Source organism: Mchenga conophoros, linkage group LG8, assembly GCF_057382185.1.
Source record: "Mchenga conophoros isolate Kocher_MC1m ecotype Shallow Benthic linkage group LG8, M_conophoros_male_GT1.1, whole genome shotgun sequence".
Lineage (NCBI taxonomy): Eukaryota > Metazoa > Chordata > Actinopteri > Cichliformes > Cichlidae > Mchenga > Mchenga conophoros.
Window position 1 is genome coordinate 9,453,131 of NC_140533.1, and position 14,833 is coordinate 9,467,963.

Here is a 14,833-nt window from a genome sequence, read left to right on the forward strand (position 1 = left end):
TCCTCTCTCTCTCCCTCTCTGTTCCTCCCTCTCTGTTCCTCTCTCTCCCTCTCTCTCTCCCTCTCTGTTCCTCTCTCTCCCTCTCTCTCTCCCTCTCTGTTCCTCTCTCTCTGTTCCTCTCTCTCCCTCTCTCTCCCTCTCTCTCTCCCTCTCTGTTCCTCTCTCTCTTTTCCTCTCTCTCTTTTCCTCTCTTTTTCCCTCTCTGTTCCTCTCTCTCTGTTCCTCTCTCTCCCTCTCTCTCCCTCTCTTTTCCCCTCGCCCTCTCTCTCTCCCTCTCTGTTCCTCTCTCTCCCTCTCTGTTCCTCTCTCCCTCTCTCTCTCCCTCTCCGTTCCTCTCTCTCCCTCTCTGTTCCTCTCTCCCTCTCTCTCTCCCTCTCCGTTCCTCTCTCTCCCTCTCTGTTCCTCTCTCCCTCTCTCTCTCCCTCTCTGTTCCTCTCTCTCCCTCTCTGTTCCTCTCTCCCTCTCTCTCTCCCTCTCCGTTCCTCTCTCTCCCTCTCTCTCTCCGTTCCTCTCTCTCCCTCTTTGTTCCTCTCTCTCCCTCTCTCTCTCCCTCTCTGTTCCTCTCTCTCTGTTCCTCTCTCTCTCCCCCTCTCTGTTCCTCTCTCTCCCTCTCTGTTCCTCTCTCTCCCTCTCTCTCTCCCTCTCTGTTCCTCTCTCTCTGTTCCTCTCTCTCCCTCTCTGTTCCTCTCTCTCCCTCTCTGTTCCTCTCTCTCCCTCTCTCTCCCTCTCCGTTCCTCTCTCTCCCTCTCTCTCTCTCTCTGTTCCTCTCTCTCCCTCTCTCTGTTCCTCTCTCTCCCTCTCTCTGTTCCTCTCTCTCCCTCTCTGTTCCTCTCTCTTTCCCTCTCTGTTCCTCCCTCTCTGTTCCTCTCTCTCCCTCTCTCTTTCCCTCTCTGTTCCTCTCTCTCTCTCTCCCTCTCTGTTCCTCTCTCTGTCCCTCTCTGTTCCTCTCTCTCCCTCTCTCTCTCCCTCTCCGTTCCTCTCTCTCCCTCTCTGTTCCTCTCTCCCTCTCTCTCTCCCTCTCTTTCTCCCTCTCCGTTCCTCTCTCTCCCTCTCTGTTCCTCTCTCCCTCTCTCTCTCCCTCTCCGTTCCTCTCTCTCCCTCTCTGTTCCTCTCTCTCCCTCTCTGTTCCTCTCTCTCCCTCTCTGTTCCTCTCTCCCTCTCTCTCTCCCTCTCCGTTCCTCTCTCTCCCTCTCTGTTCCTCTCTCTCCCTCTTTGTGCTGACAATCAAGCCAAACACCAACATCATCAAATATACAGTGGAAACCAGATATTTACTCTTCAGGTAAAAACACTTTTTAAATTGTAACATCAAATCAGACTAAATGTTTATTTTTTTAGATAAGTAAATATAAAAACATATTTGTTAACTTCAAGAGTAAAGAGAGAAACTATCTGTATTTCTTAATTGTAAATGGCACCAAATTGTATTCATAATTGAGCCACACTTATGGAGCTCCACGATTCTTTTCCTGGTGTTTTGGTTGACATCTCTTGATTTTTCCCATGTCACAGAAACAGGCTCTGTGTTTACCTTATATGCATCCACAGGTGTGCCACCAATTTACTCACATGGACTCTACTAACCTATCAGAAGCTTCTTCAGCTCAGAACAGAAACGTCTGGAGTTTCTTATTAATTAACAAACTTAGTGTACATGTACTCCTAAATTTGATGAAAGTGATAAAAAATAGACAGCTCTGTCTCTCTTTATTCTGACATTTAACTAATTCAAAAGATATTTTCAATATTTATTTATCCAAAACAAAACAAGTTTACAGTAAAAAAAATGTTCTTGTGTTTTCCATAAAGTGTATGTAAATATCTGGTTTCAACTGTGAATATACTGTTGTGTATTGAAATTCCTCTTGTTTTGCATAGAAATATACTGAACAACATACAAAACATAATATATAAAATAACATTTACCTGAGTTTTTTCTTTGAAAGAACCCTCTAATGTCCATTCTTATATTTCAGTACATAACTGAAACCGATTTATTTAGCCGTGGGGGGAAACAACTGAAAATATGAAATAAACACATGTAAGCTAAGACTCTCTAAAGAAACAGCATTGTTGTTGTTGTTGTTCGGCTTTTCATTTCGCAATTTGTTGATTCACTTGAAGAGCAAGTAATGTAATATGGGTCAAGTGATCAGTTTGACATCAATCTTTCGTGATGCACCGTCATATTTACATTATTTGTACAGTACGAATGATTTGCTTTGGTACCTGCTCAAACTTCAGTTCTCCTCTGTCTGCCTGGCTGCGCTTCTCCAACAGCGCACTCGCAGGCAGCAGCTCCACCCGCTCAGTCGCTTAGTGTCTGAGCTCGGATCGTACCAATATTAGGGGGGATTTACGCACAGTCGTAAATTCCCACAGTGTGCGCTATGTGCTTCGAATATTGTGTGAAGTTTTTGTTTTATACAGTTGTCAGCCAGGCATCTAACTATGAAAAAATTACACTCCAAAAGACCCCGGGCTTCTGACAAAACAACCCGGGCTTAAGCCCAGTAAGCCACCCCCCCACTGCTTTGGATGACAGTTTGCCAGTAGTTCTCATGATAGATGCTGATCTGTCTGCAAACACTTTCCAACTGCTGACCAAATGATAAAGAAACTGTTCGAAAAGTGCAAGAAAGAATAAACAGTTAATGTTTGCCTTCTAACGAACTTGTGCCTTTTACATGTTGGTTTCAGTGGTAATGCATTAGTTTTTATTTTGGTGGCATTCTGTTTACAGAGAGGCGCAAATTACAGGTGAACTCGTCCATCTGCAAATGACCAAAGCAATCAAAAGGAATAGCCAGCGACCACATGCCAACTGATCAGCAAATAAACATTTTTCACTAGTGACTGGAAATAGTACATACATCTTGGGCCTATGAGTGAAGTCAAAATGTATATGGGGAGTCAGCTGGGAGAGTATGAAACTGTCCAAATCAGTAACGCAGGCATTTATATGAATCTAACAAAGATCACAAAGATGAAACTTTCTTTAGAAGCTTAGGAGTCAACCTTTATTGATACTGTTCAAAAAGTCACATCAAACAACAGAAAATTATATACGTCTTTCATATTTGCTTCAGTACTGCTGTTTATACTCGTATGCTGCATTTCTTATTTCTTATTACAGTTGAACTCAATTAGCAGAATATAAAAAAATATACCCAGTCTGCAAGACATACAAAAATCTGTAATTTATTGATGCTCCAGCTCCATAAAGCACAATGTTTGGGAGTCTGAAAACAATTAACATTTCTAAGGCAGAATCTTATTTTTTGCAGTGGCACATAAAAACAAAAAGGTAACAGTAATCCATAGCAGGATATCAAACGGAGCCATAGAAAACAGGGTGTCTGGTGGTATAATCTCCATTTTCATCCTCTTCCCTGATGTATATACTGACACCTTGTAGGGCCATACAACACCTCCAAGCAACAGGCAATGCAGCCAAATACGATGCTAGAAACTGCTAGCAAAGCATGTGTTTGTCTTGCTAATGTTACATTTTGTTTATGGACATTACAACAAACCAACTGGTTTGATTTAGCACGTTGACATCAAAGGTATGAACTACAATGAGCTAATTGGAGTTTTTCAGCTGTTACCAATGCATGTAGCAACACAACGGTACAGGACACAAGTGAATGACGTACATTGAAATTGTAATTATAAAAAAAAAGATGATGAAGAAGAAAACTTGAAAGGGCATCGGATATAGGAGGAATACCAGCAGTTTCAACCTCTTTCCTAAACCAAGAAATCTAAATGTTTTTGCTAATTTCTGGCAGGTTTGATCTCAATTACGATGAGTTAATGCTAGGCTAAAAAATTGTCTTTTTATCTGCTAGCTAGAACGATTTTCTAATGTAGACAAAATCTTTTTCAGATTTACCAAAATGCTCATTTTTAGTGTAGCTAAGGGGCTGATAAATGCTGGTAAGCCTAAAATGACCTTTAAATGGTTATCTGTTGTGTTTCCTAACTGTTCACACAGTGTTCATCTCGGTGATTGGACACCTTGTCAATATTCAAGTACTCTCCTATATTTCTGTCGGGGAGTAAAATAAATTAGATGCGCTTTGAACTGCCCTGCAGTTGCAACGTGACCGGTGATGATATAACTGAAGACATACAATACACATAATAATGGTATTAAAGTACAGTATCAGCATTGTGTATAAAAATGTGAGGAGAGACATGAACCTGATTTTTGAAGATTGATTTCATCAGCTTCACTGCTAAAAAAAGCAAATACACATTGTAATTTCCCAGCAGTCTATGTGCGCAGTTACAAAAAAACCCAAAATCAAAACAAACCAAAAAACATAAATTGCTGTAACCTAAAATCAACTACATGAAAATGCGGTTAAGGACAAATTCCAAAGCCTCAAGATATCAACCAACAAAGTATTTAAAACACATCTCAAACATATACTGTAAAAACACACCTTCCACATAACCTCCGTACACTTCCCTGTCACAAAAGGTACAAAAACCTGACCACAAATTATATAACTGGATCATCTCTGGACTATATAGTCGGGATTTGTTACTTTGGCACGTTGTTGTTGGGTAACAAAACAGCACCAAATTGCAAATCTTTTTGAAGAAATTTAGAAAAACATATGTTTCTTATCAGTTACGTAACACCATTAAAAATATGATCAGCTAAGATTACTTGGAAATCCAGTTCTGAAAAACCCTTCATTGGTCACACAGCAATGGAGAAATAAGCCAATTGATTCTACCTCTCTCTCTTTTAACTTAACAAAGGCCTAACTCAGTAGTTGATAGAGACAACAAAGAACTTTCATCCATTGCAGTAATCTTTCTTTTTGGACTTTTCCGTTCCCACATGCTTTGCTGTCCAGCAACAATCCTCCCTGATTTCACAAATGCAAAGTAAAATACTTTCCCAAATAGCCCCATTCACTTTATATGAGACAGAATATTAAGTTGAACTGCTATGCAAAATAATTTTTTTGCTTATCAGCAAATAGTCACATAGTCTTTTTCACAGCCATATGAAAAAGAAAGGTTTACCAGGACTCTAATCAGCTCTGTTAAAAACTCCTTACATCCTTACTGGAGTTCATAAAGTAAGTAGAAGCAAGTCGCATCATCACAGCAAAGTCACGCTAATGCCAGACCATGCAATGCTCAGAGAAACAGCAAAAATCTCAAGAGCTACATCTCAGACTCAACAGGCCTCGGTTAATATGTTAAGTACTAAAATTCACGACAGTAAAGTAACAAAAAGACTGAACCAGTATGGCTTGACATGACAGCACGAAAGCAGGGCTTAGGTTTGTAACGTTGCATCTGAACAAATCACAAGTATTCTGGAAGAACAATGTCCTTTGGACAGATAAAACCAAAGTGGCGTATATAAAGCATATAAACATAAACTTCCTAATACCAACTGTCAAGCACTGTGGTGGAGGGGTGATGATTTCAACTTGTTTTGTAGTTAAAGGACCTGGACAGCTTGTAGTCACTGAGTCAAGTGAACTTAAGCAATGCCATAAATATCCATCCATCCATCTTTTCACGTTATTGCTGCTAATGGTGGTTCTACAATCCTGGGTTGCACTTTGTTTTTCACAGAACTGCACAGAGGCCTGTGAAAACTTTTTCATGTGACTATATTTTATTTTTTTGGAGGTTCAATCTTAAATTGCCACATAAAAAACTACATACAGAGCACAGTTAGATATCCTGTATTAAAAAGGCTTAATTGTCAGCTAACAGTTTCACTTGATATGCTATCCCATACCAGATGTGGCACACAGAACAACTGGGATTCAATATACTGCTGATCTTTGGCTTATAGTAGGAGTACCTTTGGCAGTGAGGCCCACAACCTTCAAAGTGAAAGAACTAGTCAACAGGACGGTAATATCAATGTGATATCAAAGCAGGTGCATTGGTAAGGTGGGAGGAGTTTGTCTGTGTGATTTAGGGTCGAAGGCTTGGGGGAGGACGCGATGGCGGTGCACAGGGAAGCCCTGGGGGAGTGCGTGATGGCGGTGGTCCTGGGGGCACCTGGCCTGATGGTGGAGATCTGGCAGGGGGGCTGGTGGCAGTGGTAGATGGTGGAGTGGTGCGAGTTATGGGGCGGTAGTCTGGTGGTGGTGGCGAAGGGGTGTGGATAGGGGTACGAGGTGGGGCCTTGGCTGCCGCTGACTCCTCTTTCACTCTTGTGAAGTTTATGCATCGACCCTAAAGGAAAAGAAAGAAAAGTGGGATTAAAAAAGCTTTAAAATAATTTTTAAAATAAACATAAAATAATTATATAATCCTGTTTTCAGGTCTTTCATGTTGGTTGGACCCCAAACTTAGTCCAGACTGAAGTATTAGCAGATAGTCACGGTGATGAATGATATCTAATGGCGCCTAGCATTAGCAACCACGATGCTAATGTTTACAATGAAATATCTAACCAGCTGTAATAAGGCTCATCTTGAAATGATCTCTTTGTCTGATACAAAGAAATCTTGTAAATAGAGTCATGCAGAGAATACATGTAATTTTTTTCCTACCGGCTAGCATGCTAACAGGGCTTTGAATGTAAACCACACAGCCACAAATCTGCACAGTCAGCATATTACCATGCTAACTAAAACCACCATATGACCATCCTCACAGAGCCTTTTGCTGCAGACTCCGACCCCTTCCTAAAATAACACAAATTTTATAATTTACCCTTCTATGCGTTCACACTAAAAAGCACAGCTGCATGAAATAAAGAGTAAAAATAGGACAGCAACCTATAAAACAAAATTTCACCCTGCTCTCCAGCGCATTTTTAACTCCCGAATGTTCAGGTTGTTGTGGTGACCAACAGATCGCACAGAGGTTAGGGATGGAACGCCCTAAACTTCTGAGTCATTTTGATTACAAGGCAACTGATCAGGTTACCTTGAGTAGATAATCCTTCTCCAAACAATCACAGTTAAACTCAGATTCACTGCAATCATTCTCAGACATACTACCAACATGGTTACAATCAATCTCTGTCAGTCTGTCTGTACCAATGAGCTCAACTCATCTGCATCTCTTTGCAACTGGTCACAAAGGACCTGTGTCATTTTGCTGTTAATTTAGGGTAAATATGATCTTGGAGCAGTTTCCATCCATAGGATCACTGTAGCATAGCAACAACAGTAGTTTTCAGTCAGTGATGGTACGTGAGGTGGGGTTTTTTTGTGTGTTTATGCATGTTACGTTCTCATCTTCAGGATAGATAAATATAATATTACTTATGTTCAGCAAATGCAGCAGCTGCATGGCATTTGTGATCCAATGCTGCTGTACCCATTTCCAGTCATCACACTACCTTGCCAAAATTCAAGCATTGCACAAATAAATTAATAGAGTATTACATGGAAAAGTACTGAATGAAACATCTGAATTGAGACACAGAGTATGTGTTGTTAAACGTGGTATTTTTTTAAGATAACATGGAAAATACTACAGATAAAAAGCATCTGATGCAATATATAATACATAATCTATACATGCGAGTTGTTTTAGATTAAAAAGAATCTGGAGGAAAAAAGTGTCTAATCTAAAGTAGGCTACATCTGGGCTAAGAAGGCATCCGAGCTCAGGTCATGGTACAGTCACTGCTCTTTGTATGCTTGTGTGTGCCAGTCTGTGTGTGTGGCCAGCTGGTGTTCCAGATTATGCTTAAATCCCCGCTTTTACGCCCCCACTCCAAATTATCCCTGCTAGTCCAATGTTCTGTACCGAGAACTGTAGGTCCGAATGCCGACGGTCCATATGGAGAGAGAAGATTAGGGTTAGAGGCTGGGGCTGAACTGTGCCAGAGGTGGTAAAAGTTAGCAGTGAAGCTGGAATACTTTAACAGGTTGACTTATCAGGGCGTAAAAGCAACAAATTTATTTAGACAGAAATCACATTTTAGTTACTCATAAAATGTTACACCAACCACTGGTTTCAGCGAGTTCACAGAGGTCACTGTTACCAATGAAACTCTACCCGCTGCATAGCTGCATGCGGTTGGCAGTCAGGGTGGAATGAAGTAATGTTAATCTGCTAATAAGCAGTATCAGCGACTTGAGCCGCAGGTCCCTGGTTTTACATAGTGGAAAACGAAGGAATGGGAAATGATGTCACTTGTAAAACTCTAATGAAAAAGACCTTAGGCACAAGGGAAGATAGATTTTGATCTTTAATGTTAATATAATGTGACAGTGTTGCAGATAAAGCACGACAGTGAGTAAAAGTGAGACACAGAGAAAAATAGCCAGAGAAGAAATGAAAGACAGAATAATCCAAACTGAACTGAGAGAATTTCCCATTCTTAAGTTTTTCCCTTTATTCAAGCCAACCAACCTCTCCTGTCTTCTTCCATTTAGCAAGAACATCTCTGGATCTACAACAGACTCCACTCTGGCACTGATGTTGACGTTCATCAGAGTAACTTAAAGCTAAGAGATACTTTAGATGTTAAAAATAAGGTAAATATATAAAAAATGCATGATGCAGATTAAGCAGTGTCTTTTTCAGCAACACATACATACACTCATCAGCCACTTTGTTAGGTGCACCTGCTCAGCTCGCAAATATCTAATCAGCCACTCTCATTGCAACAACTCAGTGCAGACATGGTCAAGACTACAAGTAGGGTTTGATCCACCATGCAATACCAAGAAAGTGTTTGATTTGCAATGGATTTATTTTTCAGCATGACAATGATCTCAAATACTCCACCAATAATGAAAGCACACCTGGACGGACAAAAGAAAACGCAATGAAGAACTATCAGTCGTGGATTGGCCTCCCCAGAGCCCACACCTCAATGAATCAATCTGGCATCATTTTAACAGAGAACAGAAAAACGCAGCCAACATCCAAAGAAGAGCGTCTTTCAAGAAGCCTCGAAAACTTTTTCAAAAAAGGTGTTTGAAGAATAACAAAAATCATTAAACTAATTACACTGTGGGGGGCTGAGATAAGTATTTAACTAAGAAATGTTGACATTAATTGTATGTGAATTTTGTTTCAATTTCTTCATCCTTAATCCATCTTTGCTTCTTGAACGTCACTCTGTTAGCACCCAGCTGTGGTTTGAACCTCTCGACATTTTCCTGGATTAAAGAAAGCCACACTCGCTTGGTCTTTTTCACTGACCTCCACCACTGTCTACAGTCTTACCAAGGTCATTAAATTGTCTAGGACAACGCAAAATGTATGTGTGTGTATGTGTGAGAGAGTTTTGTTCAGTTGGCTTCTGAAGACGGGCCTGGCAGACATCTGCCAAAGGCATTACCTCGTGTCCTTCAGCCAGCTAAATGGCTCCCTGTAGAGCTCCGTGTTTATGTCAGTGAAAGACAAAGAGGGGAGGCACTAGCTCTGCTTCATACTGTACACTCTGACGTCAGTGTAATGGATGTGGTTTGGTGACACACATTCGCATAATGGCTAACTCCGTTCTCCAGTTTAGAAACTTTTACTGTAACTCTTCAAGTACACACACACATTCTCACACACTGCTGCTGCAGTATTTTTCCACGGTTAAAAACAGGCTTTTAGGGATGAAAACTCACATATGGCAAAGAGTCAATGCTACTGCATTCGACAGCAAGTCAAATTTGTGTTATTTCTGATTATTCGACAAACATAAATGTCTGTTATAGTTGAAACAAAAAAATCAAATACCAGCTGAATAAAATGCTTAAAAACAGAGTGATTTATTGTCACGCTGGAGATTTAGCTATGCTGCTGTCTCTGGCTGAAACCTCTTTGGGAGCACCAAAAATTCCTCAAACATCCCTTTGATGAACAATTTAAAGAAGCAGAGATGTTAGTAGGTTCATTGCTGAGCGAGAAACAGTGTAGTCATTGCTCTATAGAACACTACATATTTTTAAGCACTACAGGATCCTTAAGTAAATTTACCTGACGCTCAGGAGCACAAACACACTTCCTCTCTTTAACCCTGGACAGCTCATCTGAATCACAAATGTGGCTCTGGTATCGCCCACTTGCTAATTTAAATGGCATCTTCTTTCAGGACCAGCTGTCCCACTAACAGAACAGATGCTGGTTTGGGTATTTTTTTGGCAGAAGGTCGTTCCTCACCAAATGACCTAATTTTAGTCAAGTCAGTCAATCCAAGTCTTTTGCATTCATTACCATGAATCCATCATCCTATATTAAAAAAGCACAATCATGTTTGGTGCTGTTATCTCATTCAGTCGTGGCCGATAGCCGCCCCTCCCTCAGCCTGGTTCTGCTGGAGGTTTTTCCTTTCCACTGTCACCAAAGTGCTTGCTCATAGGGGGTCATATGATTGTTGATTTTTTTTCTCTGTATGTATTATTGAAGGGTTTAATTTACAATATAAAGCGCTTTAAGGCGACTCTTGTTCTGATTTTGTGCTGTATAAATAAAATTGAATTGAACCGAATCGTCATACTTGATCATCACTGAATGTCCTCTGACTTTTGTTTTAGCAAGGGAAAGTTTTAGTTCTATCTTTTTTATACACTGAACAAAAATATAAACGCAACACTTTTGTTTTTGCTCCCATTCCCCATGGGATGGACGTAGAGACCTAAAATTCATTCCAGATACACAATATAACCATCCCTCCCAAACAGTGGTCACAAATCAGTCCAAATGTGTGGTAGTGGGCACATCTGCTATATTGAGATAATCCATCCCACCTCACAGGTGTGCCACATCAGGATGCTGATCTGACATCATGAGTAGTGCACAGGTGTACCTCAGACTGCCCACAACAAAAGGCCACCCTGGAATGTGCAGTTTTTTGCGCTATTGGGGGTCTGGGGACCCAGAACCGGTCAGTATCTGGTGTGACCACCATTTGCCTCATGCAGTGCAACACATCGTCGCATGGAGTCTATCAGATTGTCAATTGTGGCCTGTGGAATGTTGGTCCACTCCACTTCAATGGCTGTGCGAGGTTGTTGGATATTCGTGGGAACTGGTACACGCTGTCGTATACGCCGGTCAAGCACATCCCGAACATGCTCAATGGGTGACATATCCGGTGAGTATGCTGGCCATGCAAGAACTGGGACATTCTCAGCTGCCATCTGCCCTGAACAATGTGAACCATGATTCATCCGTGAAGCGCACACCTCTCCAACGTGCCAGACGCCATCGAATGTGAGCATTTGCCCACACAAGTCTGTTACGGCGACGAGCTGGAGTCAGGTCAAGACCCCGATGAGGACGACGGGCATGCAGTTGAGCGTCCCTGAGACGGTTTCTGACAGTTTGTGCAGAAATTGTTTGGTTGTGCACACCAATTGTTCCAGCAGCTGTCTGGGTGGCTGGTCTCAGACGATCTTGGAGGTGAACCTGCTGGATGTGGAGGTCCTGGGCTGGTGTGGTTACACGAGGTCTGCGGTTGTGAGGCCGGTTGGATGTGCTGCCATATTCTCTGAAACGCCTGTGGAGACTGCTTATGGTTGAGAAATGAACATTCAATGCACGGGCGACAGATCTGGTTGACATTCCTGCTGTCAGCATGCCAATTGCACGCTCCCTCATTGCTTGTGGCATCTGTGGCATTTTGCTGTGAGACAAAACTGCACATTCCAGGGTGGCCTTTTGTTGTGGGCAGTCTGAGGTACACCTGTGCACTACTCATGATGTCAGATCAGCATCCTGATGTGGCACACCTGTGAGGTGGGATGGATTATCTCAATATAGCAGATGTGCCCACTACCACACATTTGGACTGATTTGTGACCACTGTTTGGGAGGGATGGTTATATTGTGTATCTGGAATGAATTTTAGGTCTCTACGTCCATCCCATGGGGAATGGGAGCAGTAACTAAGGTGTTGCGTTTATATTTTTGTTCAGTGTATAATCGTGTTATCAGTGAAAAGAAAATGGAACAGCCAAAAAAGATTGAGACTGTATCTGATCCTACTGAGCAACTGCGTGGGTGTCTGATAATACCAGTGTTTCTAGTAGAGTGATCACAATCATTTCGTTACCAAATTAACCGTCAATCAGATACTTTTGGATAAAAAAAACCCCAGACATACACATTTGCTTTCTTATTTGTTTTGATATAATAAATAGTTCTTTCTTGGTCAGAGTTTTTGATTGGTCCACTGCTGTGTGAGGACTGTAAACATCTGTCTGTGCAGTCTACAGCGTACAGGTTTAGACTTTGTGTCTTAATGACAGAAAATAAACCAATGAGCAACCAAGCAAACTGTGAGTTTTCTGACAACAATAGGAAACAGCTTGTGTACTGCTTGATTATTAAAATATTTTGGGGTTTTTACCATCATTAAAAAAAACAGGAAGTTGCATTACCACAAAATGAGTTCACTGTTACAGGACTGCAGCTGAAGTCAGTCCCCAGGGTGACAGTCATGCTGTTGCAATTAGCATAAAGAAACATGCATGCGGGAATGCAGATGGAACTAATTTAGAGAGTTTTCTTATGGATTTGAATGTGTGCCAGCTTTGCAGTGTGAGACTGTAGATCTGAAAACCTCAGGATGAAATTGAAAACCACCAGCTTTTCAGGTAACATAAAAGGGAATGAGGTGTCTGACTCTTGTTTCTGCTGTTTCCTCTTTAATAAAAACATATTATTCTGCCTGGAAACGAGCCGGCACGCTGGCCTGTAGGCCTGCTTCTTTTGTTACAAACCACAAATGACTGGTGGAGGCGACATCGTTGGAAAGAGAGGATTTCTTCAACAAAATAGGCATTGCGTCATGTTGAGCTTGCCCGAGCAATCATCATTAAAAAAAGCTTTTCTGAGTAAGAGAAATTTGTCATTAAGGAAATCTCTTTTTATCTGTGTGCCAGGTTGTCTTTGGTGAAGATGGAATTCGAAGCTGAGGGTGACTTTTTTAGGTCTTGGGGAATCTGAATGTTTATTATGTGGCTGCAAATTCTATCGCTGTACATGTTCGTTGTGCCCAGAAAACAGTCTTAAATGTGGAATTCCTGCTAAAGAAGATCACTGGAAATTTTCTGCTAATAAGGCCGGATTTTAACTAGTGCTTTGGATGGGTCCCGATCAGCAGGAGAGTGAGCTATGGAGAGGAAAGAAAAGAAACAGGGAGGAAACAACTGGCAAAAGGAAAAAGGTGGAGAAGAATCAAGGGAGGGGAAAAAGGAAATGCTAACAACTGTATATGTCACCAAAATGGCTTTGAGTCAAACCATAGAGAATTTGAGGGTAGTGCAACACAGTTATGATCTATCATTGAATTACAAAGTTGCCTTTAAGACCAACAGAGATGAAAATAATATGCAACACATTTAAACATTAAAACGGTCTTTGCTAAGATTGTCGGCGGGATTTAAAGCATCCCTAGAGAGCTTCCTCTCCCAACATTCAGCCCAAACTCTTATCTAAGGCTTTTTGATAGAAAGGCCTCAGGCGTTAAAACTAAACCATGTGGCTTATCTGCTCTGAAGAAGAGAGACTTTTTACCAGCTTACGCGCACGAACACATCACAAAACTCTCCCGTTGAGCTACAAGGATGTGAGCTGCGGTTTGGCTTAACATCCGATTTATGGCGTATAATGTGAAGCAGGTGTGAGATCGAGGCTAGCTCAACAGCATGGAATGGGCTAGCTGAGGTGTCAGCCAGCACAGCCACACCAGGAGTGAATGAAGTGCGCTCCCAGACGGTGGAAGGGAGGGCAGGGTGAGCAAACAGCACAGATGAGCTGGACACTTTTAAAACTGCACCACTTCTCAGCCTATAGTGGATCACTTGGTCAAAACTGTGCAAGTAAATGGATACATCCATTATTAGTGAGTTAGATTTGTTCCTACTAATTGATGCACTTTTATTGCAGCTGACCAGTCACAATGTTGTGATGTCATAATTTTGCAACAATCAATTCCAGTTTCTTTATATAGTACCAAATAACAAGACAACAACAATTGCTTCAAGGTGCTTCACATTGTAAGATAAAGACCCTACAATAACAGAGAGAAAATACTTGGCAACAGTGGGAAGGAAAAACTCATTTTTAACAGGAAGAAACTTCCAGCAGAATGACGCTCAGGGAGGGGCAGCCATCTGCCATGACCGGGTGGGGGTGATGGAATACAAATTTAACAGGCAAACTTCACATGAGAGCGGCTAAATTAGGCTACTTCTGACTGCCCACTGATCTGCAAGCAACTTTGCAACCCAACTTGACCATAGCTCCTCCTTTTATGCTGAATGTGACTTAATGAACAGTGTAGCTGTTGTCATTGACGCCTGCTCTCTGTGTTAGGGTGTTGCTCTTCCACCTCTGGCTTTGCATGTGTGTTTAGTTGCCTTGGTAACTAGTGATGATTAAATCTATCAGCAAGTGTTTCAGTTGATTTATAGTTTTGAATTGAGACGCTTGAAAACCAAGGCTTTGAAATCAGGGGTTCATTATTCCTGAAAAACTCCCTTGATTTATGTGCCACTCGTATTACTATTGGATGAAAAATAAATCTTTCTTACTTTTGAATTCTCGCTGTCCAGTGAAAAAAAAAAATCAACAAGATGGCACATATGAAACGAACATATAAAAACATGACATATAATTTAAGATGGAGAGAATGCAGTGAAGGAGGGATGACCTTGCAGATGAATTCTTAGACATCTGATGAAACAGAGATACTTACATGATCACCGGGCTGGGGTCTCATTAGAGAGACCTGGTCATACCCACGGCGGAACAGAGCCCAGATGGCGTCCAGTTTCCCCTGAAAAAGAAGCAGAGGAGCAAGAAGATAAACAGCTGGCCAGATGTGAATTGCACACTTCTCCACACTGCAATCTATCACCTAATAAAAGAC

The 14,833-nt window shown here is 41.5% G+C and overlaps 1 protein-coding gene across 1 annotated transcript in view; it reads right to left on the reverse strand.

Annotated features, from left to right (window-relative positions):
- Window positions 1–2,993: 2,993 nt before the first annotated feature.
- Window positions 2,994–14,833, reverse strand: part of antxr1c (ANTXR cell adhesion molecule 1c) — a 38,883-nt gene continuing 27,043 nt past the window's right edge. Inside the window, exons 17-18 of the mRNA XM_085283915.1 lie at window positions 14,660–14,740; window positions 2,994–6,228 (exon numbers count right to left, since the gene is read on the reverse strand). Of these exons, the coding sequence (XP_085140041.1) occupies window positions 5,965–6,228; window positions 14,660–14,740 (345 nt within the window). The 3' untranslated portion in view covers window positions 2,994–5,964. The remainder of the gene's footprint in view (window positions 6,229–14,659; window positions 14,741–14,833) is intronic.